Source organism: Coenobita brevimanus, chromosome 16 (genome assembly GCF_032717465.1).
Source record: "Coenobita brevimanus isolate Jiangsu-jjx chromosome 16, ASM3271746v2, whole genome shotgun sequence".
Lineage (NCBI taxonomy): Eukaryota > Metazoa > Arthropoda > Malacostraca > Decapoda > Coenobitidae > Coenobita > Coenobita brevimanus.
The window spans coordinates 32788374-32815777 of NC_136969.1; the positions used below are offsets into that span (position 1 = coordinate 32788374).

The 27404-nt window shown below is 41.4% G+C and overlaps 1 protein-coding gene across 1 annotated transcript in view; it reads left to right on the forward strand.

Moving 5' to 3' along the window:
* Positions 1-18962, forward strand: part of aay (phosphoserine phosphatase) — a 46768-nt gene extending 27806 nt beyond the window's left edge. The window contains exons 3-7 of the mRNA XM_080265776.1: positions 6816-6963; positions 8547-8681; positions 10012-10157; positions 13882-14043; positions 18732-18962. Of these exons, the coding sequence (XP_080121902.1) occupies positions 6816-6963; positions 8547-8681; positions 10012-10157; positions 13882-14043; positions 18732-18832 (692 nt within the window). The 3' untranslated portion in view covers positions 18833-18962. The remainder of the gene's footprint in view (positions 1-6815; positions 6964-8546; positions 8682-10011; positions 10158-13881; positions 14044-18731) is intronic.
* The last annotated feature ends 8442 nt before the right edge of the window (positions 18963-27404 follow it).

Genomic DNA, 27404 nt, shown 5'->3' on the forward strand with positions numbered 1-27404 from the left:
TCCTTTCAGTATCGCCATACCCTGCATAGATGACGTGCAAAAGGATATTAACCAGCCATATCCAGAAATAAATCGCCAGGGAATAGGTATTAGGGAGTGTCCTTGCCTTACGAGAATACAGGCATCACGAGCTGTATTGATCATTGAGGACATCATCGCACCCCTCCAGCCTTTCATTTTTTTTTTATTTTTTTTTTTTTTTACAATCTTGGGTCTGGTTTTTGCCCCACATCAGCTGCAAGGAAAAGCAGGTCTGTCGTGTGTGTTTTTTTTTTTTCTTTTTTTTCCTTAACTCTGAGACCTTGGCATTCCTGTTTTGTCACTCCCTGCCCACTTTTCCTCTCTCTCTCTCTCTCTCTCTCTCTCTCTCTCTCTCTCTCTCTCTCTCTCTCAAGTTCTTGTTTTTCGTCCCTCGTCACTTCTTTGCTCATCTGTCTTCCTTCCTTCCTTCATTGTTTTTTCTCTCACTTCCTCACTTCTCTGTCCCTGCCTTCGTTTTCCCTCATTTCTGTGATTCTCTTTCACTTCCACCTCACCTCTCTTCCAACCAGCATTCCTTCTCCAGCTCTTGTTTCTCTCCCACTTCCCCTTCACTTCTCTGTCCACATATCTTTCGTCTTGTTCATTTCTTGGTTTCCTCTCTCACTTCACGTCTCTGGCTACTTGTCTCTCTTCTCCCCATTTCCTATTTTTGTCACTTTTCTACCCATCTGCTTCCCTTCTCCCCTGTCTTGTTTTTCTCTTTGTCATTTTTGTAATGTTGTTTGATTACGATATGGTATTGTCAGGTGAAGATGATAAGAGTAAAGGTATGGCCTTGAGAGAAACGAAGGCACAGAATGCGCAGTAAGGCTGGATGGTAGCGAAATGGAGAATGCAAGTTTATTTAAGCACTTTGGTAGTGTGACCAGAAAAGATGGAAGTTTAGGGGATTAAGTGCCTGAAAGGGTGCAGGAGAGAGGAAAGGTTGCTGGTTCATTGAAAACAGTGACAATGAATAGAGACGCGAGCATGGAGGTAAAGAAGTCGCTGCATGACAGTATTTTGATCCACACCCTGTCATATAGAAGTGAAGCATGGACCCTGTTAGAAGGACACAAGTCAAGAGTAAGAGCAGTGGAAATGAGTTATTTGAGAAGAGCGTGTGAAGTTACACAGAGAAAGACAGATAAATGAGGAAGTAAAAAAGAGCTTTTTGATAATGATGTGGATGTGATTGAGTGTCAAGAGAAATATTGGAAGATAGTTTGATTATGTAGAGACCATGGAGAATGAGAGATTGACTAGGGGTGCATGTGATTGGGGCAGGGAGAAGAGAAAGGGGAGACCAAGGATAGGATGGAGGAATGAATTGGAGAGATATATGAGAGGGGGATGGGTGTGAGTTGGAAGAAGGGAAGCCAAATGTCAGAGGACAGGGCGACATGGAGGAGATTATATTGTTTGTGGCCACCTCTAACGGGATAAAGGCGTCTGACAATAGTTGAATAGACTGATATTCTCTCCACTTCCTCTGCACTTCTCTGCCTACTTACATTTATTTTCGTCTCTCCTAGTTCTTTTTCTCTCTCACTTCCTCTTCACCTCTTTGCCCGTCTACCTTCCCCCCTCCCCCCTCCCCACCGAGTTGGCAAAAGTTATGTAATCCTTGGCACTGATTGAGCTCCTTGGAATTTTATAAATAGACCAACGGACTGATTCTTGGCAATGATTGAGTTATAATAATAGTAATAATAATAATAATAATAATAATATTTATCATTCTTATTATTATTATTTACAACAACAACAACTACTACTACTACTACTGCCACCACCATCATCATCATTAACATCATAATTTCTATGCATCTTGCTCTAATCAAAGGCTAGCGAAATTGTTGCAAAAGTCCAATAATTTACCTGCAATCCACCATCAGAAGATTGGTCCCCCGCAGCCTCACGTGTCACTTGGCTCTTGGGCCCAAGCACTTATCAGTCTTCAGTGTCATGCGCTTGGTGATCAGACACCCAGATCTATACTCTTTTTACCCCTACTTGGCCTAAAATTGCCGTCCCTTCATCTTACACGCTGAGGTGTAACAACAGATGAACGGGAGAATACGATGCTGGTCGCGAAGAAGTGCTGTGAGATTTATCCAGAGCCGTAGCACTGTTTTTTTCTGTCACTGAGGTACGTAAATAAGCTACAAAACGGTGAAAATCCGTGCCAAGTGTGAAGTAGCTATAATGTTATGGTATGAAGGTAGTGGAGCTATTTTTATGACGTGTCTGCGGGGCCATATACGAGCAGTGAACAATCTCTCTCTCTCTCTCTCCCTCTCTCTCATAATACATCAAGACTGCGTCGGTACATTCATGTCCCAGCCTACTTCCCCTCACTTCCTCTGCATCCCACTTCTTCCAAATCCAATTTCTCCCCACTTCACTCCTCTCCCGCCCCACTTCCTCTTCATCCCACTTCTCCCCATCCCATTTTCCCCATCTTACTTCTCCCCATCCCATTTCTCACCTATCCCACTTCTCTCCCATCCCACTTCTCCCACCCCACTTCTCCCCATCCCATTTCTCATTCATCCCAGTTCTCACCCATCTCACTTCTCTGCCATCCCACTTCTCATCTCTCTCATCTCACTTCTCTCCCACCCCACTTCTCCCTATCCCACTTCTCTCCATCCCACGTGTCTCCATCTCACTTTCGTCCCATCCCACTTCTCCCCATCTCACCTCTTCCCATCCCACCTCTCGTCCTACTTCTCTCCCATCCCACTTCTCCCCATCTCACCTCTCCCTATCCCATTTCTCCCCATCCTACTTCTCTCCCATCCCACTTTTCTCTCATCCCACTTCTCCTCCATCTCATTTCTCCTTGTCCCACTTTTTCCCATCTCACTTCTCTCCATCTCACTCTTCAACACCACTCCCCCATCCCACACCACTCCCTCACCCCACTCCACTCCCTACCCATGCTACTCCCCCACCCCACGTTCTGCTGGGTTCACTGGGTAGGTTATATTTTCAAGCCTTGTCTATTTGCACAAGACAGGTTTATTGCATTGTTAATCATTCGCAGCTGTTGCACTCTGGTATTCAGGCAAAGTACTTTTTTTTTTTTGTGGCGGTATCTTGGCAGTCACGATTTTCAGAAAGCAGAAAAGTATTTGATGCAGCAGGTTCAGGGCCTTCAGTTAATGTCCTTGGCTAGGTGTGGTGTGGGAGGGTGATTTTGTACCATTAGGTGTGGTGTGGTGTGGTGTGCCCTCGCAAAAGTTGCCAGTGTCTACGGAATAAAGCACTTTGCGGCCAAAATCATTAGTGAAAGACAAACAGACAGAGCTGCACCTAGGGGTGCTCCCTTAGCTATTAATAACAATAAAACTAATGATTAATAAAACAAAACTTTCGTAACTCATTCCTTTCTGTGGACTTTTATATTTATCTTTATTCAGTCTGACACCAAAAGTTCGTGCATACCTGAAAGCATTTGGCAGTCGAAGGATAAAACTGAAGCCAGAATGAATGACCAAAGCCAGACACGCTAAATACAGAAGCAGAATGTAGGCCAAGGTTTTGACAGTCAGGCCAGTGGGAGGCTTGTGTCAAGAGTTCATTGCTGACCTTTACTCATCTTACTATATCTGCCCAAAACTGTCATTTCACCATGTTCAGTGCTGAGCTATAAAGAGAGATTAACACTAGAATATGGTGCTTGTCACGAAAAAGACAAAAAATGCTGTGAAAAGGATGCAGAGCCGTAATATTGTCTTATTCTACCACTGAGCTACTGAAAAAATAAGCAGAAAAAGGACGAAAATATCTGCTTAGTAAAAATGAACTGTAATTCTTTGAAGTGTGCCCCATGTATAACACACCATTTCCACTCTGCCCTGCGATTTCTCGTGGATTGTGGGGACGGCTCAATGTCATCATTACGTACCAGTACACTGCATTATTTATTATTTCCTACTCCCATTGCCACAAGCACACGCACACTACCCGACAGAGACGTCCCTGTAACAAATAAGATACTGCCGCGTGAGATTCTAGTAAAGTGCTGTCTACGGGGCACCATGTATATGAAGGTCAACTTTCACTAGGATCGGATTGTAGCTTTGTCCCACAACTTAGACTCGCCTGTCCAGCAGGTTACAGTTGTTCAGAAGCTGTTTGAGCAGATGTAAAGATAGTACCATGCAGGTTGGTGTACAGTTTTCAGATAATAGCTAAACAGGTCTGCGTACCTGGCGTGGTAGATGGAAGCTACATAAACGTACTAGGTCTGCTTAGAACTCTGCTGCTCATGCCATCGCTTGTGGGGTTTGGGGCATTCTTCTTTTTTTTTTTTTTTTTTTTTGGGGTGGGGTGGGGTGGGGGACAGCATATTAATAACTGAAATGTGTGGGTAGGGGCTGTTATAGTCACCCCCCACCCCACTTTCTCAACAGTTTTGTAATACGATACTGCAGCAAAATCTGTTTGGACGAGGCTTCCAGACATGGCCCCTCTAAAATCTTGCATTAGCTCCCAGTTTGGGAAACGCTGACATTAAATGACCTTGAAAAAACGTAACTGGACCTAACCGGCCTTAAACCAACTTGAAATTTATCAGACTGTGTTAAAAAGGATGTTAAGGGCGTCATTAGGCATGCAGTGGCGTTGCTGAATTTACCTGGACCTAGCCAGATCAACCATACTGGGCTTGAACGAATATGAGGAGCTTGAAAGACCCTGAAATGGCCTGAGTGGTACTGAATGGCCCTAATTGCTCTAACAAGAGGCCTGATCTGATGTGAAAGTACTGGATTGGGTATGAAGTTATTTAAAAAGATCTGTCTATATATCTGTCTATAGCCTGACGCCATAATCCCATAAGGGGTGGTTTGAGGTAGTGGTTTTACGGGGAGAGAACACTTGCTGACACGTAGGGAACACTTGTGGAAGTTGTGGGTTGGTTATATGGTTACCATCCAGCTTTGTATATGGTTTCCTGGCTTACAGGAAACCATTAGGGTTGTCATTCAATGTAAAGTCACCTCAAAAGGAAAGAAGAGTAAAAAAAAAAGTGACAGGAAAGATGGTAGAAACAGGAAGAGTGGAGGGCAGACACAGAAAAAGAATGATAAAGGTGAAGGAAGATGCAGGCAGCACTACATCAAGTGAGTGGATGATGGTTGCCACCACCTGCCACATATACCGGTAAATGATATATATTTGTGCTGGCTGACAGGAATGCCAGTGGATGGTTTTTGTTGGCACAGCACAGATAACCTATGTGGCTGATGAACGTGCTTTTCCATTTGTTCAGTTTTGAAGACATTCAAACAAAATGGGAATTTCTGTTGTTGTGCTGTTCAAAATGTGTGTGGGATTTCTGAATGTATACGGTACATTCAATAAGCAAGTACTGGAAATAAACATATGAGAAACAGAGTTTCATTTATATTATTAAATATGCTGTGCCTCTGTGTGTGTGTGTGTGCTAAGTCATCATCCTGCTGCTGAGGCAGACTACCCTGGGTGAGTGGGCAGGTATGTGGCCCGGTGGGTGAGTGATGGGAAGACAGGTTCATGGGGTAAATAGGTTCATGGTGGGAATAGGTCCTTGTGGGATAATTGGTCCATGGGGGAATAAGTTCTTGGGGGAAAGGGGGCCCATGTAGGAGCATAGATCCATTGGGTAAGAGTAGGTCCATGGAAGAGACAGGTCATTGGTAGCAGTATCAATCAAAGGCCAAGGTCCAGGGTATAATACAGGTCCATGGGGTAAAATAGGTGCATGGACCAAATTAGGCTAATGAGGTAAGTAGGTCCATGGTTTAATAAATCCATGGAGTAAAATAGGTCTGTGGGGGAAAATAGTCCATGTGGGTAAAATTGATTTATGGTAAAATAGGTTTGTGGTGGAACAGATCCATGGGGAAACTAGGTCCATACGGAGTAGTTAGGTCCATGGGAAAATTGTTCAATGGGGAAAAAATACCGTAGGTCCAAAGGGGAAAAAATTCAGTACCGTAGATCCACTGTGATCGTAGGTCCATGAGTTGGTCCATGCAGGAAGAAGTCCCTGAGGGAAAATAGGTGGGTGGGGGAGGTTGACTCCTAATGGGTGTAGCTGGAGATGGGCTTCTGTGCTAGTTATAAATATTGCTGAGTTACTGGAATTAGTGGTCAAGTGATTGGCCTTGGCTGTCATCTCATTATGTCCAGGTTGCTTTATCCTAAAGGTATCTGTGAAGGGCATTGATAAGAAAGCAACTACAAATATGTGGATGGATTTTGCCTGTCAGATGGAGCTGAACATTTTAAAGGCTTGTATTGTGGTAGGTGGTGGCGACCATCATCCACTCACTTGATGTAGTGCTGCCTACTTCCTTAGCTTTTATCATTCTTTTTCTGTGCCTGCCCTCCTCTCTTCCTATTTCTCCTATCTTTCCTGTCACTTCTTATTCCTTTTCTTTCCTTTACAGGTGGCTTTACATTGAGTGACAAGCCAAATGGTTTCCTGTAAGCCAAGAAACCATTTACAACGCCGGGTGGTAACCATATAACCAAGCCATACGTGCTCCCTACGTGTCAACAAGTGGGTTGGTGGAGGGTTGGTGCCCCTCCCTGTAAAACAACTAACTCAGTGTCAAATGGCCACCCTTTGCGGGATTGTGGTGTCTGGCAATAGATAGATAGATAGATAGACTATTTCATCAGGCCCTCTGTTGCTATGTCTCTCTAGTTTATGCTTTCCTTTTCCTATTACTGGATTCTGTCTGTTCAGTTTTGCTGGAAATAGGATGATGATGATGATGATGATGATTTTCCAGGTAGACAGTTGCCATCACTAGAAGAATGCCGAACAATCTGGCGGTCAACTGATGCAGTGTGCTTTGACGTGGACTCAACAGTTATTATGGATGAAGGGCTTGACCAGCTTGCCTCCTTCTGTGGCAAGGAAGAAGAGGTGAAGAACCTGTGAGTATAAGGTAGACTTTTTGACACTGAAATCTCTACTATACTATCTCCACACTAATTTGGCCAAAAATTGCCATTTCTCCATCATGAATGCTGAGCTGTAACAAGAAATTAATATTAACATTTGATGGTAGTCACAATGAAGTGCTAAGGAAAGGAAGTAGAGCTATTGTTGCCATATTCTGCCCCTGAGTTATGTGAAACAGGCTGCAAAAGGATAAAAACTTTGGTCATGTTAAGGTGAATTAACTCTGTTGGACTCCACCACAATACATTATTGGAGAAGGGAAAATAAGTACAGTAATCACTCGATTATCCGGCATAATAGTGCCAAAGGCATGTCCGGGTAATGACTCTGTCCGGATAATGGACATCTCCCCTAGCCCCTTTGCTTCCTGCATACCCAGACTTTGAAAGCCATTGTAAAAGGCCATTACAGTACATCATACAACACTTGCTGCTGGTGTTTTACACTTCAGTATCTGGTGAAACAGACCTATAAACCACAGCCAAGCAATTACCATAGTCAAGCAGACCCATCAACCACAGACAGGTAATCATCATTGCAGGGCCATATCCTGCAGTGACATGAAAAAATACCATACTGCACAGTACAGTACATGATAAGGCTAGCTACACAAGAAAAAGGCAGTGGGCACGCAAAATGTGATGGTTCAGTGGAATAAAGTCCTGATAAAACAGAATAAAATCATGGAACAGTACAGCAGGTTAGAATAAAATCAAGGAACAGTACAGTCACCTAGAATAAAATGAAGGTAACACTCACAGTTCTTCACAGGGATATTGAAATAGAATATTGTACAGTAAAAAACTAATAGGCTAAGTTTGTTATAAAATGTAAAGATACCTCCCTCTTGTTAACTACTACAGACATAGAGTTGCAGTTGCTTGAGGTGCAAAGTGCAAGTTAATAATAGTGTTTTTTCTTTAAGAAATATGTAGCAACGTAAACAAATTATAACAATAAATTTACTCATTTAATTTTAATAACAGCAAGTATTTGGTAGCTCCCTACGTATTAAGTGGGGTTGGTGGAGGATTAGTGCCCATCCCTGTAAAACAATTAACTCTAAGCCTTGGCCACCCCGCTTCTGGGATACATGGCGTCTGGCAATTGATTGATTGATTTGGTAGTGGTAGGTGGTGGCGACCATCATCCACTCACTTGATGTAGTGCTGCCTACTTCTTCCTTAGCTTTTATCATTCTTTTTCTGTGCCTGCCCTCCTGTCTTCCTATTTCTCCCATCTTTTCTGTCGCTACTTATTGCTTTTCTTTCCGTTACAGGTGGCTTTACATTGAGTGACAAGCCAAATGGTTTCCTGTAAGCCAAGAAACCATTTACAACGCTGGGTGGTAACCATATAACCAACCCATACGTGCTCCCTACGTGTCAAGTGGGTTGGTGGAGGGTTAGTGCCCCTCCCTGTAAAACAAATAACTCATAGTCAAATGGCCACCTCGTATGGAATTATGGCGTCTGGCAATAGATAGATAGATAGAAGTATTTGGTTAACTTATATCTGGTAAACAGACTTTTAAATGCATGCATTCTTCTATCAGAACTGTGGAGGCCATGCAGGGAGGGATGGACTTTCGGACAGCCCTGCGAGCAAGATTAAAACTGTTGAAACCCAGGCTGGAGACCATTCAGAACTTCACACGTGCCAATCCTCCCAAGCTTACTAAAGATGTGGAGTAAGTTTCAATTCCTCTTATATGATGATGTCTTTTTTACCATACTTTATTGTTGCTGCTGTTCAGTTTAGCACTTGAAGCATTGTCAAGAGAGTGTGAAAGTAGGCTACAGTGGGAGTTGTCTTGGCATATACTGATAATTTGATTTTGATTTCTGAAGGTGTGGAGGAGTTAAGAGAAGTTGAGAAATGGAGGGACAGGATATAAGCAAAGAGTCTAAAACTTATTACTGGTATAACTAAGGTGTAGTTGTAAAGACAGTAATGTCATGGAACAAGGTATTTGGCATAGTTCTTTGTGAAGAAAGGAAATTGGAAGGAGTTTTATCACATAGACATCTTGTACCGTAATAGATTGGTCCATAAAAGATGGTGTGGTGTTAATAGGAGACCACAGGATGTGAAAAATTTTCTGTATGCAAAGTGCAAGGGTATCTGGGCTGTGGATGACAGACTGGAAAGTATCAATGGAGGAGAAAGTCACATAGTATGCATAGTGTAGTTGTATTTTCTGGGAAGCATGCTGAGTACAGGCATAGAAGCAGAGACTAGGTCCATCACAGTTAGTGAGCTTTCTTTTAGTGTCAAGGGCATTTTTATAAAATCAGTGAGATATATTATGCAGAATGGAAGTGAGACTTGGCATATCACAGAAGATGATCCAGGTAGATTGGAATGAAGTGAAAGGGTTGTGTTGAGAAGGATTTGTATGGTTTCACTGAATGACAAAATTGAGAAAATTGTGCTGTGAGAGGGCCTTGGCATAAGAAATATCAGAGAGGTAATACAGACTGGATGGTTGAGATGGTTTGGACATGTTGAGAGGAGAGAGGAGGAGAGGATAACTGGCTGAGGAGGGTCACAGGTGGGATTAGCCTATGGAGGGAAGTGTCCTGAGGCAGACCAAAGAAGACATGAGATGACGTCCTGCATAGACACCTAAGTGTTAGGGAATTGAGCAGGGAAATAGATCAAGATCCCAGCCCATAGTGAGCATGCTGTTATTTATTATTATACATGTATTTAAAGAGGTACAGTAGATAGACAGACTGACAGAGAGGTGAAAAGATAGACAGACAGACAATATTTCTGATGATATAGTATGGTACTGCCATTAAAGATAAGTAGATATTCCTAATTATTTACTGATGTTCTGCCCATACTTCACTACTGTATTTGAAATATCAGAAGACTGAAGCAAGAAGCTAGAGATTTACTTTGTTTCTACATGTCATTTTTTGTACTTTTACTTGTGGCATCCTCATCCTTATCATCACCACAAGCTTTTGTTCTGTATCTGTTTAATCATAGTGATTTTATTCCTTTCCCAGCCAGTTAGTGTCAGCGTTACAAGCCCGTGATGTTGATGTTTACCTTGTGTCCGGGGGATTCCGCTCCTTAATTGCTCCTGTGGCCAAGATGTTGAACATCCCTCTAGAGAATATATTTGCCAACAGACTCAAGTTCTTTTTTGATGGTGGGTTAATGTTTGATTAGTTTTCCTTAATCATCATAATCATCATCATCATCATCTAATCCTGTGTTGTCGTCTCATGAGGAGCATAGGAGCCCGGTGCTAGGCAAGTTGGTCCTGACATTTTAGATGAGAGTGACCAGCCTAACTCATCCCTGAGTGGCATTACGTGAGCAATAAACCCCAACTGTCCCTTGGATGTAAACCTGCACAGGCTCAATCCGATAGGAACACCTTAATTACCCACTAAACCACCAGGCGCCATAATTTGGTTATATGGTTACCACCCGGCGTATTAAATTGTTTCCTAGTGTACAGGAAGCCATTTGGCTTGTCACTTAGTGTAGTCACCCATACACAGAGGGGAGAGGAAAGAATGAAGGAAAAAAAGACAGAAGAGGGAGTGTAGAGTCACCAGTATAATAGTAATGATAATAATAATAATAATAATAATAATAATAATAATAGTAATGACTAATTAGAGTTCTGAAATTGCTGAAGCAAATTTCAAAGAACTCCACATTTCAGAGAAAAATACTTTTGTTATCATTGTAGACCTAATATTAAGGGACTTTTCGTATGACTCAAAATTTTTCTGTGGATTTTGACCTGTGACCTTGAGATCAAGGTCAAGGTTGTTCATACTATGCAGATCGTGTTCATTCATGACCCCCTACATTTCCATCGAGTTTAATCGAAATCAGCCAAATACTTTCCAATTTAGCACTGTCAGGCATGAGGCGGCCATTTTTATTTTCCTCAATATCTCAAAAAGTGTTTGTTGGATCTCAGTATCAATACCCAGGCTCACTAGTACCTGCATATGTTGATGACTACATACTGGAACATTTGCAAAGCAATTGATTCTGTAGTGTTTGCTGCGCTGGAGAGCAAAAATAAAAAAAATAACATAGAGGGCATTAGTGCAGTGCTAGTGCGGCGATTTACAAATTCCGCGGTTTATAAATAATAACTCTTGTGTGAAAAATGAATTTGGGTCTGGACTTTGGCCAACCACCCCCCACAGCACCCTACCTACACCTATCTAGGCACCATCAAACACAAACATACAAATTTAGGAATATTCAGTGCATGTATTTAATAGAAATAAGCAGTGTTAAGGGATCTCACCTTAATCCTATGACGATATTGCTTAAGTGAATGGAGTGGGGTGGTGTTGGAAAGAACTTAGAATCTCTCAGCATGAGGTAGGGGTGCTCCCTCATGCTGTTCTCCCTTCTCCACCTCCTCAGCCTCCCTCAGGAAGCCCTCAAAGTCTCCCTCAGAGATGACAGATGCAACGTCATCCACGTCCTCAGTTTGTGAAGGGCCAGGCTGTGGTTCAGGCTCAGCTTCTGCCCTTACCCGGGCAAAATAGTGGGTGATGAGTTCCTGATGTTTCTCATTGACTCTGTGGCATTAGTATGCACACTTGCCACCAGGGACGGGTGGTGATTGGTTGTTGAGTTGCAATTTTCAAATTGAATGCCACGGTTTACGATTCTCCCCAGAAAAGGCCCACTTTGGTGCCTAGATCCGCGATTTTCGTGACTTAACAGTGATTTAAGGGTGCCGGCAGTCTGACAGCCACTTAGCCTTGATTTACAAATCCGTGATTTATAAACGCGATTTACGAGGATTGAGTGTATATATATTTTATGTGTCCGACTCTGGGCATAGGCTTCACAGCCCGTTCCCAAGGCCCAGCAGTCCTCTCACATTCCATACACCTCCACATGTCACCACTTTGGTGCCAACACCCACCATCCATATTGAATACATGCTAGGGCTGCCTCATGCAGGACTGGTGTATTGGGGGTAGCGGGGGTATTTTTATAACATGTCAGCTGGCCTTCTGGTGGATCAGTAAAGTCAGCATTAATGAAATTCAAATCCTTAACTATTCCCTGCCCCAGCCGGGATTCAAACCTGGGTACATTAGGACTGCAGGCCACCTCTCTACCAATTCAGCCACCGCCTCCCTCGATGAAGGATGAATGGATAAGGAGAATAGCTAGTCATTTGGATTATCACAGTGCAAACCACAACCAGTACAACTTGTCATGACATGTGTACCAAATTCAGTGAAGGTACCAGTACGGTAAACGCGTCTCTAACGTTTGAACTGAAGGGGACAGTGAGTCATTAAATACAAAGGTCTATTAAATCAGATTGTTGATATGCATTTTAATTTATTAATCCAGTTTGCTGTATACTGTACCTACCCAAAGTTGTTAGATACATAAGGTGCTCATATATTATATTTTGATATTGTGTGGGATCAGTATGGTACACAGGAATATGCAATTCAGTATTGAATACATACTGTAAAGTAAAATTATGTTATTATGAAACACCACTTTTACAGAAATATCATATTTACAAAAATGAAATAATGAGCTCGTATGCTTTAAATTAGTAGCTCTTAGTTTCAAAACCCATCACAGCTCATGTCTGGTACTGCCAGTGTCTTTAGGAAAGCATATTTTCAATTTGTTTACTATTAAAACTTGCATCTGTTGAAGGTGGTTGTGTGGTAAACAGCTGTACTTTCGTCTTTCAGTCTTGCAAGGCTGTATTTCACTGGGCATGAATAAAAAAAGGCATTCACTGTGCTCATTCTCTTCACATAGATTATGTATGATACATGTTTAGTTGTGTGTACCTCCTGTGGCAAATGACTTGGGGATGGATTGATCAAATTGGAACTGTCTTCTATGGTATATGTACTGGAGTAAACAAAAGAACTTTGCTGTAAAGCACCTCATATTACTTGAGAAGCAAGACTAAGATGTTGATGATAATGTTCTTTTTTTATAATTTGATTTTTATTTGATTTTAGTATTCTTAGTTATAATTCAGTGTATTAGTGTAAGATCGGTGGTAGGTGGGGGTTCCCATCTTCCACCCGCTTGATGTAGTGCTGCGTACTTCTTCTTTCATATTTATCATTCTTTTTCTGTGCCTGTCCTTCTTTCTTCCTGTTTCTCCCAGCCTTCCAATCACTATTTATTACTCTTCTTTCCACTTCAGGTGGCTCTACACTGAGTGACAAGCCAAACGGTTTCCTGCACCTCAGGAAACTATGTACAGTTCTGGATGGTAACCATATAGCTAAACTAGAAAGCACTCAGAGAGCACATACCTCTTCCAATGCCATTGCAGGATCTGGATCCAGATCCAGATCTGTCCGAATTTAATCAATTCTTTCTTGGCCCATGGTCCACTCTTACACAAAATTTCATTGAAATTCATTGAGAACTTTCAGAGATATCGTGTGGACAAAAAGATAAACAAACAGAGAAACATGGGTGAATATATAACCTCCTTCAACTTTGTTGACAGAGGTAGTAATGGGGTAATGTGGAGCTTGGTATGGTGCTCCTGTTAAGTGGGTAGAGGGTTGCATATGTGGCATCCACCCAGAAGCCAAACCACCACACTCTTCCCTACGCCTCATTGTGGCAAGGCACTGTCAGCTGCTTGGGAATATTGGTTCATTGCATGGGATAGCCATGCAAGAGTAGGTTCTTGCTTGTGGTTAATGGGTCTGCTTAGTCAGACAGACTTTGGTAGCACAACAACAGCAACAACTGTAAGATTATGTGTGTTCACTTTTAGGTCTGATGATGTGTGGAGTTATAGTTCAGAATGTTGCCATTGATGATGATATTTGTCACAACCTTTGTCTTGTTCTTCATTGTGTTAATTTGTTTTGCCATTTCAGGGGAGTATGGAGGATTTGATGAGGCCCAGCTCACCAGCAAATCAGGGGGAAAAGCTGAAGTTATCTCTTATCTGAAGAAACGTGAAGGATACTCTAATGTTGTCATGATTGGAGATGGTGTGACTGATATGGAAGCATGCCCACCAGCAGATGCATTTATTGGTGAGATATTTTAAGATTTTTAATATCTGCACTTACAGTGGTACATTGTTTTACAGACAGCTGTTTTTCAGAAGAGTAGATATTGATCTGGAAAAGCTTGTTTGTTCGTATATTTGTTTATGAAGACTCCAGCGTGCTTACATGTGTCAACCTTGATCACTTAATAGCAGCTCTCTGTAAAGGCTCCAACTTGGTTGCATGTATTGGCTTTGATCACCTGATGACAGTTGTCCATGTTGCTCAACTGTTAGCAGCATCTCTTTTCAGTCCCATATCCCTGAGGTCACACTCTCAAGTCTTATTTTGTCTGACCCTCACATTTCTACTCTCGATGATCACACCTCTCATCTTCTGCACCTACTTCTTTCCACATATCCAGACTATCTCAGCCTATGCCTTCACATCACAACACTAATACATTCATGTTTCATCCTTCCTCTCAATTCCTCATTTGCTGGCCTAACCCCCCTCCTCCCAGGCCTAACCCCTCCCAGGCCTGTCATTCAAGGAGTCACTACACTTCTGACTGATCATCTGATCACAGTATGTTTGAGTCCACAAATATTCGTCTCCTCCTTCATTGCCCGTATCACTACTATACAGCATTACATTCCAAACACATGCTGTATACAAGGATCCAATAGAATGGAGAGCCCTCTCAATGTCAGGAATGGCAACAACTCTCTGAACTTTTTCCAATCCCTCCATACTCATGTTACTAAGCTGGCTCCAGGCCCACCTTCAGCACATACTATGTCCCCTGTATAACAAAATTACCTGACGCACTCCAGAAACTCTCCAGCAAGGAGGCCGGTAATCCTTTCCTGCCTTCGTGCTCCTACATGCTTTCTTTTATGGTTGCTCACACATAATTAGCCTTATTTCCCATTCTACCATTAATGCCACCACATCACTTGTGCACCCACTTGTCACAAACACTGCACAAGATAGAGTTACTTCCCGCACCCTTGCAGCAAACTGAGCATGGCCATATTCCTTCTGCTTTGTCAGTACTGTCACCTGCCATAGATATCATGGGTTTTGTATTATCTGCATTTACTTTCAGATCCTTGTGCTGTATTCTATCCCTTCACTTCCTAAATTTTTCCTCTGCTATCCTCTCATTCTCTGGAGTCAGCACCAAGTCATCAGTATGCATCAGGGCTATTTAGGCATTCCAGTAAAATCTCTGAGATACAGACTTTGACTTATAACTCCTTTCTGGCTCTATGCTTAGCTGCCAAGTATTTCTTTTACCACCCCTTTTCTCCAAGTCTTGTTTTCTCTATAACTACAGACTCTGCATCCTCATGCCACCACTAAGCTATGATAAAATGAACAGGCATTACTTTTGGAAGTTATTACATGTATGTGGTATGGCTGGAGAAATTCTGTTAACTGTAAACAGCTTTTAAGTTGGTAAGGTGGTATGGTAAACAGCACATTTAAACTCTTGGCTTCAGAGTGCCTTTCAGAAGGCATTTATGGTGGCTTCCAGAACCTCACGAAATTTTTCAAAATTTCTACAAATCTTTTTGGCAAAAAAGTATGTTTATACTTGATGACTGGCCATAAGTGGGGTGGCAGCCTCTATCTCATTTGGTGGTGATAGTAGCTACTTCATGGCCATCTGTGCCCTAGTTGGTCTGTGCTTGTTATAGTGATCAGAAAGTGCAACAAAACCAGACACCAAATCCTAGTTATCTTGGTTTCTAAAGCATTAAAAGCTCTGTTCTTTATCTCCTCTGTCTTTCTTTCCCTCATTCTTTCCTCTTCCTTCCGTCTACTGATGACTTACATTGAGTGACAGTCCAAATGGTTTACTGTACACCAGGAAACCATTTACTGTGCTGGGTGGTAACCATATAACCAACTTATGGCACCTGGTGGTTTAGTGGATTGAGCCTGGGCAGTTGTATATCCAAAGGGTGGTTGGGGTTTATTGCTTATGTAATGTCACTCAGGGATGAGTGAGGCTGGTCACTCGCATCTTAAATGTCAGGACTAACTTGCCTAGCCCCGGGCTCCTAGGCTTCTCATGGGGCAACACAGGATTGGATGATGAATGGATGGATGGATTCAGATCAGAATCTTCCACATGAATCATGTGACGTGACTTTGCCCATTTCTTCAGTGGCACACAACTCATTGTTTCAAACAACCATTCAGTATAGTTATCCATTCTATTACCTGGCTTTTTCTACAGTGAGTTTGTTATATGGATTGGTCTCCCAGATAATCTGTCATGGAAAGTTCAGTTGGTGTTAGATAGGGCAGCAAGGCTTATCTTTGGTCTCCCTTAAGAACTCCCACCACCTCATTTCTAATTGAGTTGCACTGGCTGGAATTAAAAATGTCATTTGACTTTCAGTGTTCTTATGATTGATGAACTTAAGTATTTTACTGAACTGTTAAACTTCCATAGGTGCACCAGGGTGTAGTAGTGGTAGGTGTAGTCATGCTAGTAGTAGTAGTATTGTAACCCTTCAGGTCCATCAGTTGCAGACAAGCAAATGCCCCTGCAAGACCATCCCACTCAGTGAACTTGATGTTCCCTTGTGGTGGGCAGTACCTCGTCACAAGAAGGTGTAGGGAAGAGTGTGGAGGTTTGGTTTCTGGAAGAACGTTGCATTTGTATCTCTCTGTACAGTTCACAATGGCACCATAATAGTCACCACATCACCCCATTACTTGATTATATGGCTACCACCCAGTGTATTTAGGTGTTTTTTGGGTTACAGGAAACCATTAGGTTTGTCACCCGGTGTAGAGTCACCTAAGGAAGAAGTAGGCAGTCCAATATCAAGTGATTGGATGATGGTTGCCATCACCTACCACCAATACTTGCAGTGGTACCTACTGTTTGATTGTTCTGCCAGATCTGAACTTTCTCTTTCCTTGCATTTAGATCCTGTCTCACCTTGTCATTATGTGAGAGAGAGAGAGAGAGAGAGAGAGAGAAAAAGCTCTAGGTAATGATGTTTGCAGTTACTTTTATTTTGCATTGTTGTATACCAAGCTACCAATTATTCTGTTCCCTTATGCCTCTGAGAATCCACCTTCATGCATATACCTGTATTTTTCAGTTCCATCTTTCCTCCTCACTGAATAAAAGGAAGTTCTTGTATGTATATGTGACACTATCCTTTGATTATTTTTCTTGTTTAGCATAAGAAATTTTATCATAAGGTACAGTACAGTACAGTTCTATCCCACAGGGTATGAGTTTATGGGCAGCAGACGAGCTCATTTACTGCAAATTCGTTCACTGTGAACAACACATCTTATGGGAAAAATAGCATATGGGCAGCATTGCTCCCTCAGAGTCCACTATTTGAGCCTTAGAGATGTACTAAAGGGCACATTTCAAACACATGCAGTACAGATATATAAAATATAACAAACGCATGGTTATTTACCTTAAATGGAGCAGATGGCAGTCATGATTGGCGTGAATACAGGTGGTTTCGAGGCAGGGAGATACACTTAGGGTTTCCCCGTCACATCACCTTCCACTCCCTTGTTCCCACCATCAGTCTCGCCCTCATCATTTGACTGAGCCACTTTCCTATGTTTCTCTACCTCATTTACCACTCCCATGAAACCTTCGAAGTCCAAAGATAACACCACTGACATCACATTATCATTGTCTTCCCCAGAAAGTGTAGCTGACAATGCAGAGGCAACTGGCTCCTGTTGTTCTTGAGTTCCATAGTAGTATGTGATGAATGTTTGTTTTCTTCTGTTTACATCCGTATTGTGCCTTTCAACATAATAACAAAAAGTGGTTTCTGCCCCACTGAGCACTTCCTGTGTGATGGCTGACATCATGGAGGTGCTCTGCTGGGGGCGGGGGGGTTGTTCAAAATGCGAGATGGTGGTTGTGGCCTACTCTTTCCCCTGATTTTGTTCACTCGGGGTTCAACTCATTCACTATGGTTTTGTGGACCTGATTACCTCCTGCTCGTTCACTAGGTGAATTGTTTACTCTGAATACGTTCACTGTGGGAGGGTACTGTATGTTTTAACCTGTGGATTGTGCAATTACATTTTTTTATCCCACCCCGTGGTGCACAAAAAACAAAGGAAAAAAGTTTTTTTTAGTTTTTTTGTATATTAAACTTGAAGATAAGTATCCAGGGCATCATCTGGCGAAAAGAAAAAATCTCTCTCTCTCTGTCTTTGCGTAGGGCCATGCGTAAGTTTACATACAGGAGTAGTGAAAAAAAAAAAAAAAAAAAAAAAAAAAAAAAAAGTTTTGTTTTTGTTTATAATCAACTTGAAGATAAACATCCAGGACATCATCTGGTGAAAAGAAAAAAAATCTCTCTCTCTCTGTCTTTGTGTAGCGCCATGCATAAGTTTGCACTGGGGTCGAGTTGTTTATGGTGATGCACGGTCAGCACAGCCTGAGCTGTGGCTCGCAACGCGACACTACCCAGCCTGAGCTGTGGCTCACAGTCCGGGGGTTAAACCCCTTCACTGTGGATGAGTATGGTCAAAAGTGGCTATGTCTGTGGTATTTATACAGATACTGTATAATGAATTCAAAAAGGTATTTGGAACAGTTAGTTTTATGTGGATACTGTAATTTGTGTCATTGTAGCTATTTTATTTATCTCCTCATCTGCCTTTGTACAGTAGTATAATGTCAAATTCACATATTAATTTCTGCTATTTCATTTCAGGTTTTGGTGGGAATGTTGTGAGAGATGCAGTAAAGAAATCAGCAACTTGGTTTGTATATGACTTTGCAACATTAATTAGGGAATTAGAGAGTGATGAATAGCACCTACTGAAATGATGGAATTCACAGTTCCATTCAGCTGTTTTTTTTTTTTCTTTTTTTTTTAATCATGCAAATCCTTTGATATACAGACATGAAATATATTTTTTAAAGTGAAGAATTTGCTACATTAATAAGATTAATGTATTTCTTTACTCTATTGCATGGTTTCCTGATATGCATAGTTTATAAATGCTTGTCACTAAAAAGTGAGCATTCTCATTTTAACATTGCAGTATTAAAATGTGCTTTTATAGGTACTGGTTTGCAGATGATGTTTATATATGCTTATATGAATATGAACAGGTGAGCAATAATCCAGCCTTCTAACACCTGTATTCAGAAAGCTAAATGAACCTGAAGATCCCTGTGCTTAAGGGTAAACATACTACCCACATATTCTAATGTCACCATAAGTGAATGAAAGATGAGAATGGGAGACTGTATGCCTCCAGCCCTTATACTGACATTAGAATATGGTGACCCCACTGTTCACCTCTTGTGGTGGACACAGCCTCATAGCTCCCATGACACAAGAGGGGAGAATGCAGCTAAATACGGTAGCCTATATATTGCCTCAGATTCATGTAATGAGGGATCAAATAGCTCTGCCACAAATTTCCCATCTCCAATTTGGAATGTGATATGGGTTGAACTCCAGTTTATTGGGAGCCTCATGACCTGTTAAATCTGATTCTCTGTTAAATCCAACCAGTATTGAAAGTGCAAAGTGTGTCTCTGGTAAATAAGTTAACTGATAATGGGAGGTTGTTGCACTAGGCAAAAGCACACTGTAAAGATATAGGAAACCATTGTAGAGGCCTAATTGCTTCTGGCCATGCAGACAAAGTCATCCTCTTTTCCTCTAATTCCATTAAATAGTACTCAACACACCTTGCAAACCCACAAATGTTATAAAAATCATTTACACACACACACGCACACACACACACACACACACACACACACATGAAACACACAAAGCACACACAAAGTACTGTACACACACAAACCACATTGAGCATACATGCAAAAATGCACTCAGAGCACACAACACACAGACAACAAACACAATGCACACACAAAACACAAAAACAGAACACACATGGGCAGATGACTCCAGCCAACTAGACTAACATCAGATGAAATTTTTGCTGTCCCAAATTTGACAGCATCACTTGCCAAGGGTTATTGTGCTACTCGTAATTGTGCTACAAAACATGGCACACTGCAGACATGACTATACATTACAAAAATAAGAATAGTACCTACAAACAACAGTTGGTATCTTCTGCTTTCATTATCTTACAGAAGTATCAAAGAAATAATAGTCTTACAAGTGCAAGTGGAGGTGGGGAAAAACCAAGTGGTGTAAACAGAGGGCTGCAGTGCTTCGTAGAGTGGTTGCGAAACTTCCAGTCATATTTCACTTGGTCTTCTCACCTTAGAGACTGTGCGGAACAACTATGTTTTGCTAATCCAGTCAGTGCTGGTCAGATTTGCTTGTAAATCTGTATAGTACTGTATTTTTTCCTTTAGTGTTGTTTCATTACAAATTCCAGTAAACTGGGTCCCATTAAATTGAGGTTCAACCCTTACCTTAGGTAAATGATGGGTATAATGATAATCACGAAACTAGCCACTAGAATTCAAGCATATTTTGTAATCGATCTATCGATCTTTAATGTATGACAAACCTAACGATTTCCTGTAACTTTGGATCCATAACCTATGCTGATGATAACCATATAATCAAATGATGACTGGTGGTCTAGTGGGTTAAGACACTCCAACCGGATGGAGCCTGTAGGGGTTTCAGTCAGAGGGATGGTTGGGGTTTCGTGATTGCTTAATGTAACTCGTGGGGCAAGTGAGGCTAGTCACCCTTGCCTTCATGTCAGGACTGAGTAGCCTAGCTCCGTGCCCTGAAGCTTCTGTTTTTATAGAGCAAACTGGGATTGGATAATGATGATGAATATGTCTGTCTGTTTCCTTACATCTCTCTCTCTCTCTCTTTCTCTCTCTCTCTATCAGTATATATCTACTTGTATACTGGTATCTGTCTGTCTGTATACATATCTATCTACCTATATCTATATCTGTATCTATATCATGGTGCTTGATGCCATTTCATGTGACTTCAGAAATGAACTCCTGTGTAAGATGTTGTATGCTGATGGTTTAGTACTGACTGCAGAGAATGAAAGGGAGGTGGAGGAAAGATTAAGGAAGTGGAGAGATGGAATGGGGCACAAGGGTTGAGAGTAAATGCAGATAAAACAAAAATGATATTATCTAGGGCTGGCGGCAGTACTGTCAGAGAAGAGGGAGAGTGGCCATGTGCAGTTTGCCACAGGAGTATGGGAAGTAATTCCATCCTGTGCAGTGTTTGCGATTCATGAGTGCAACAGAGATATAGTGGTATTAGAGGTAGACTGCGAGATAATGCTGATTTCTTGTGTGCAGTGTGTTGGGGAGAGCATGTGGAGATTGTCAAGCATCAATGGACTGATCTTGCTGGTGACTCTTGAGTGTGTGATGGAATTTAGTTACTTGGGAGACATGTTTTGTGCTGGAGGTTGGGCTGGTGCAAACTCTGTGACTAGAGTAAAGAGTGGTTGGAAGAAATTCAGGAAGCTGTTGCCTCTCCTGACATAGAGAGGCTCTCCCTCTGTGCTAAGGGATCTTTGTATGCAGAATGTGTTAGGAGTGAGACTTGGGAAGGTAAAGGAAGAGGATATTCATAGGCTTAAATGAACAGAAATGACAGTGATTAAGTGGATGTTCAGTACATCCTTGATTGCAGGGCCTGGGGAGCTAGGCCACATGATGAGTTGAGTTTAGAGGAAGGATGGGACTGAAGGTTATTGGTGTTGTAATGAGGAGACATAGATTGAGATGGTTTGGGCATGTGGAGAGGGTGTGGGATGACAATTGGGTGCAGAAAGTAAGAGGGGTGAATGCTGAGGATAGGGTTGTGAGAGGCAGACCGAAAAAGACCTGGGACGAGATCTCAGTGTGTGACCTAAGGGATAAAGGACTGAATAGAGAGGCTGCCAGAGATGGAGCAGCATGGAAAGCTGCCATTAGGTGACCAAGGCTGACACATGCAAGCATGTTGGAGTCTTTATAAAAGAAATTAAATGAAATGTATAACTATTTATCTATCTGTATATATTAAAACCTCTTTAAGACGGATCCCTTTCAGGTAGATTTCTGTTAAGATGGACAAGTACAGATGTAATAACTGAAATGAAACTTAACAAATTAATCACTGTCCTGGCCGAGATTCGATCTCAGGCCCCCGTGCTTCATACGCACACATGTTACCACTGAGCCAAAGAGAGGATCCCCACTTTGCCTCTATGCAATGTGGGCTTTTGTACACCCCATTACATCCCTCTTTTCTCCCCTTAGTAATTAATTTGGTGAGTTTCGAACACACAAAGTAGCGTAGCATTGGAGGCCACCGGGGAGGCTGTGGACCACACCAAACAACCCAATACCAGGTTGTAAGGACAGGGACGCTGTCAGCTAACCAAGGAACAACATCAAATTGCCAACCAAGCCCCGCCTCACATCCCACACTGCTGCCAACCAATGTAATCACTGAAATGAAACTTCAATAAGTTAATTGCTTTTCCTGACCGAGATTTGATCTAAGGCCCCGCGCTTCATACGCGCGCACATTACCACTGAGCCAGAGAGGATCCCCGCTTTGCCCTTAGGCAACACAGGCTTTTATACACCCCATTACATAGATATTTTCAAAGTGAGTAAACATAGGCCTTAGCAGGGCACCAAGCATGGGCCCAAAACCTTACCACTGTTTAGTTGCTCTTTCTCTTTTGTTAAGTAAATAAAACACTCTTAAGTTTTTTAACCTCTTCAGTGTGGTGACATGGTGGTTTAGTTTTCAAATGATTTGCTCAGCTCAGTAAACACCACTTAGTACAGAATGGTTTAATTATGGTTATATCTACTGTAGCTCATCCAGTTCAAAAATTCTGCAGAACTGAACAAAACTGTATGGAGGTACCAGAAATGATACAAACTACAACATTGGGCTGAAGGAATTAAACAGTGAAAAATGAATTGGTGTGCAGGTAGTCTGCTAAATTCTGGCACCGTAATGTAAATTTGCTATATGATGGACACCTTTTCCTTCCAATTTGTCTGCCTTAATGAGGTTTTACTGTATATGTTATGTGCATTACAGTGTACATGACAGTGTAGGAATATGCAACTTGTGTAACTGCTTAGTAGGCTTAAGAAATTTCTTACTCTGTTGTGCTACAGTGTTTGTATATCAGCTATCAGCAGATTTTATTTTTTTATACCAGCAGTATGTATATACGATACCAGAACATGATGAGAAGGAATATTTTGTTTAGACTTTTATTACTGCATAAACCGATGGTTCTTAGCTGAAAACAAAGGCCTATTGAAATTTAGAAGTATCAGAAATGCTGTACAAGGAAGGGTGAGCAGATGTGTGTGCGTGTATGCGTGTGCATGCATGTGTGTGTGTGTGTGCATATGTGTATGTGTATTTACCTAATTGTATTTACCTAATTGTATTATAGAGGATTTGAGCTAAGCTTGTGTTGTCCCATCTCTTTTCTACAGTTATATGTTATCCAGTCTAGATTTAAACACATGGATGCTCTCTGCTCGCATCACCTCCCCCTCCAAATTATTCAAATTAATTGCCTATAGTTCTGTTTGGAAAACTAAATTTCTTTACATTACTAAGGCATCGACTCTTCTTCAACTTGAATTCATGTCCTCTTGTTCTTCCACCATCTTTCACAAAGAGTTCCTCTTTATCCACACATTCTAGTTTTCTTACTTCTCTAAACATTGTAGTTAAATTTCCCCTCTCTTTTCCCTCTCTCAGGATTGGCAGTTTCAGCTTTTCTAATCTCTCCTTATAAGACAACTCCCTCATGCTTGGTGTCAATTTTGTAGCTATCCTTTGTATTCTTTCTAATTTACTGGTATGCTTTTTCAAGTGTGTTGACCATATCACTGCTGCATATTCCAGTCTCAGTCGCATCATCGTCACAATTAACCCTCTCAGTATCTCTTCATCCATATAAGTAAATGCCACTCTCATGTCGGTCAGCAGTCCGTAAGTTCCTCCAGTAGTCTCTTTTTATATGTTTCTCTGGTGATAGGTTATCCTATAGTTACACCAAGGTTTGACATACACAGCTCAGTCCTGCCTTCCATCACGCTAGGCTGCTCAACTTGACTCTGCCAACACGTGACGCGCTGTGTGAGGGGTGGTCGCACACTAATAGAAAATGGCATTTTTGAGCCACTCCTTGCCTCTGCCTCGCGTTCTGTGAGGTAAACTCGCGCATTCAATGGTTTTTGGTTATGATTTTTGGTCACTCGTGCACTGTGATGACATGCACTGTGCAAACCTACTGTATATATATATATATATATATATATATATATATATATATATACATACAGTACATACTTTACATAAAAATGATGCCATGTTTCCCGTTAAGGAATCCCCATATTTTTTATTTTTATTTTTTCTATGGCCTGGAAACTAAACCAAGTGCCAAAACAGATAATTAAATCCCCACAGTTGCCAGAAGCTGTTGGGAAGAAAGAAATTGGAGGTGTATATAATGATTTGTAAGAACATGAAAGTTTCAGCTTGGACTTGATTCAGAGTCACTCAGAAGAATGATGAAAGAATGACTATATTTGTGATTAAAGGTTTCCTACTTAAGCCACATTTCGCTCTCTTGGTATTACATCCAAAGGTTGATGACAGCCATCCACCAACTACTGAACTGATCTAATTCATACTTTATGAATGATATTATTACATTGTAAACTTAATGCTTAACAGGTGCAGAAATGTGAAAACTTTATTTTGTACTAATTTCATGCAAGTATAGGAAAAAAAATGACTTAAAATGTATTGAATAATCATGTACCAATTGTGAATCATTTTTGACAACCATATTTTTTGTCTCATTGGGTTCCTGTAGTTCTGGCATGTATATTGTACTTGCATTTGGTAGAAGCAGTAAGGGTGGGGATTCTCTATCCTTACATCATGTACCTAATGCATTTAGAGTGGGAAGTCACAGTAACATGATCATCTGTGTAGGAGAATACCCAAAAAGCCAGATAGTTTCATTTTGTGCGTATTTTTAGTAATACATTCTCCAGGTTAATGTGTGTGATGTGTCTAAAGTTTATATTTGTGGAATGATATTAATCTGAAGTTCCAGGCTGCATGGTGGGGACAGTGATTGTGCCAGTTCTTGACATCCACAGATTCCAAATCAGCAAATGATGTTGCTGGTATTCCTACAACCAAGAAGTGCTCTGGACCAAAACATTTACATATTCTTTGTTATGGGAGTATCAGATTATCTCATACTGTAATAAAGATTGATATGTTTTGATAAGCTTATATGAAAGTTTATGAATATATTCAACTGCTTGCAAAAAGAGGTAATTAACTCTGTGGATTGCTTGAGCAAATATATTCAGTGTTCTGTGATACAAAGTTGTTCACTGTGATGTTCCATGTCTGACTAGTACAGTATTCTTTTGTATGATAGAAGCAGTTTTCTAGTAAAACTAAGAAATTTTTGTCAGTTATTATTTGACAAAAGTAAAATATTCTATTTGGCAGCAAGCTATTTTTTCTCACTTGTAATTACTTTTACTTTTCAAAAATGTAGCAACAGATGTCTATTTTTAATAAATGGAGATTGATTGCATTGTGTTTTACAATTCGAGGTAATAAAGTACTGGTATTCTTAATATGGAATTAAGTTTTAGACATATGGCATTGTGCTTGAAACTTAAATTAGAAACCTAGTTTCTGGCAGTAGTTTCTTAACCACCTGACAGATATTGAATAAGCCTGATGTCTCTATCTTGTTATGAATTTCACTTTGTAATGTGAGATGGAAGCTAATCAAATTTAGTAACTGTAGACATTCCATGTGTCCATAAAACATTAGTGGCATTGCTCTCCCTTCATGATTTTTAAAGAAGATGGGTGATAGTCCTCAAATCTTATGGGACTCAACCTGTCATTTTTGTCTGGCTGGCTGTCATTTGGAGAGTGATTGGTGTTGGGAGTCATCTGAAATGAGGTCTGGGATGGTGTGGGTAATGTAGGTTTGGGAATAAGGGAAGCTTATTGGAGTTGTCTGCTTGGTGGAGTAGGTTGTGGTGTGGTAGGTGATAGTGGATAAAGTGTGGTTGGTTATCTGGAAGTGGGAGGGGGACTTTTTTAGTTCACCATAGAGGGTAGTGAAGTGAAAGAGGGTAGTGATGGGGTTAGGTTAGATGAGGTTGTAGAGGATGGTGATGGGGTTAAGTTAGATGAGGTTGTAGAGGATGGTGATGGGGGAGGTGGGGAAGGGTTGGGGTGAAAGCAATGATATTCTGAGGAGGAAGTGGACTGAGCATGTATGATAAGTATTGGCTGGTTAAAAGGGTCTTCGGATGTCAAGAATTAGTAGGATAGGAGGTGGGGTCGGCATGTGCAATATGGTAGGTGTGTTGGCCTTGCTGGGGATGGGCAGTAACAATCTGGAAATTGCTGGGAGTTAGAATAACACTGACGGGGCCTATGCATCAAGAGGGGAATGCATGGTTAGCTTCATGACTAACTCCTTCAAAGTAGGAGTTTGGGTGCTGGCTGTCACTATTTAAGGAAAGATGAGTGGGAGATGATTTTATCTGATTCAGAGAAGAAGTGCAAGTAGTAAAAAAGATTGAATGGATGTCGTCCTGTTACGGGGGTGATGGGTTTGTAGTGCCCTGGACACTGATTGTTGTTGATGTTGGGCAACCTCAGTCTGTCTGTGCGGTGAACTGATGTTCCCTTATGATGGGTAGTGCCTCACTACAGTTAGGTGCAAGGAAGAGTGTGGAGGTTTGGTTCCTGGATGAATGTCATATTTGAATCTCTCCACATCACCCAACTATATGGTGATATGTTACCAAGCAGTGTTGTAAATGGTTTCCTGGGTTAGTGCCCCTCCCCGGAAAACAACTAACTAAAAATACGAACAAGAAGCCTCGGACAAGGACTGACCAAAAGATGACAACTAAGGACCTAACAAAGGAAATGATATGGATGGCGACGTGGAATGTAAGGGGTGCAAATGATGAGGTGAAAGAGAGAGAAATTGTCCAGGTGCTTGAGGGTGCGAAAGTGGATGTATATGGATTAACTGAAACTAAATGGAGAGGTAAGAGTGTGAGAGAATGGGAGTATGAATGGGGTATATGTGCAGGAGGAGGTGAGAATGAGAGAGCAAAAGAAGGAGTGTGTATTGTTGTGAGTAACAGATGGAAGGAGAATATAAGGGAGTATGGATCAGTTGGCTCAAGGATTGTGTGGGTTAGACTGAAAGTTGGACTACAAATGTGGGCCAATGCAAGATCGTGCAAGCAGAGCGAGAGAAGAGTTCTGGACAAATGTGGAAGTGTGCATGGAAAAGTGTGAAAGGAATGAGTGTGTTTTTGACTGGTGATATGAATGGTAAGGTAGGGAAGGTGAAGGTGGATG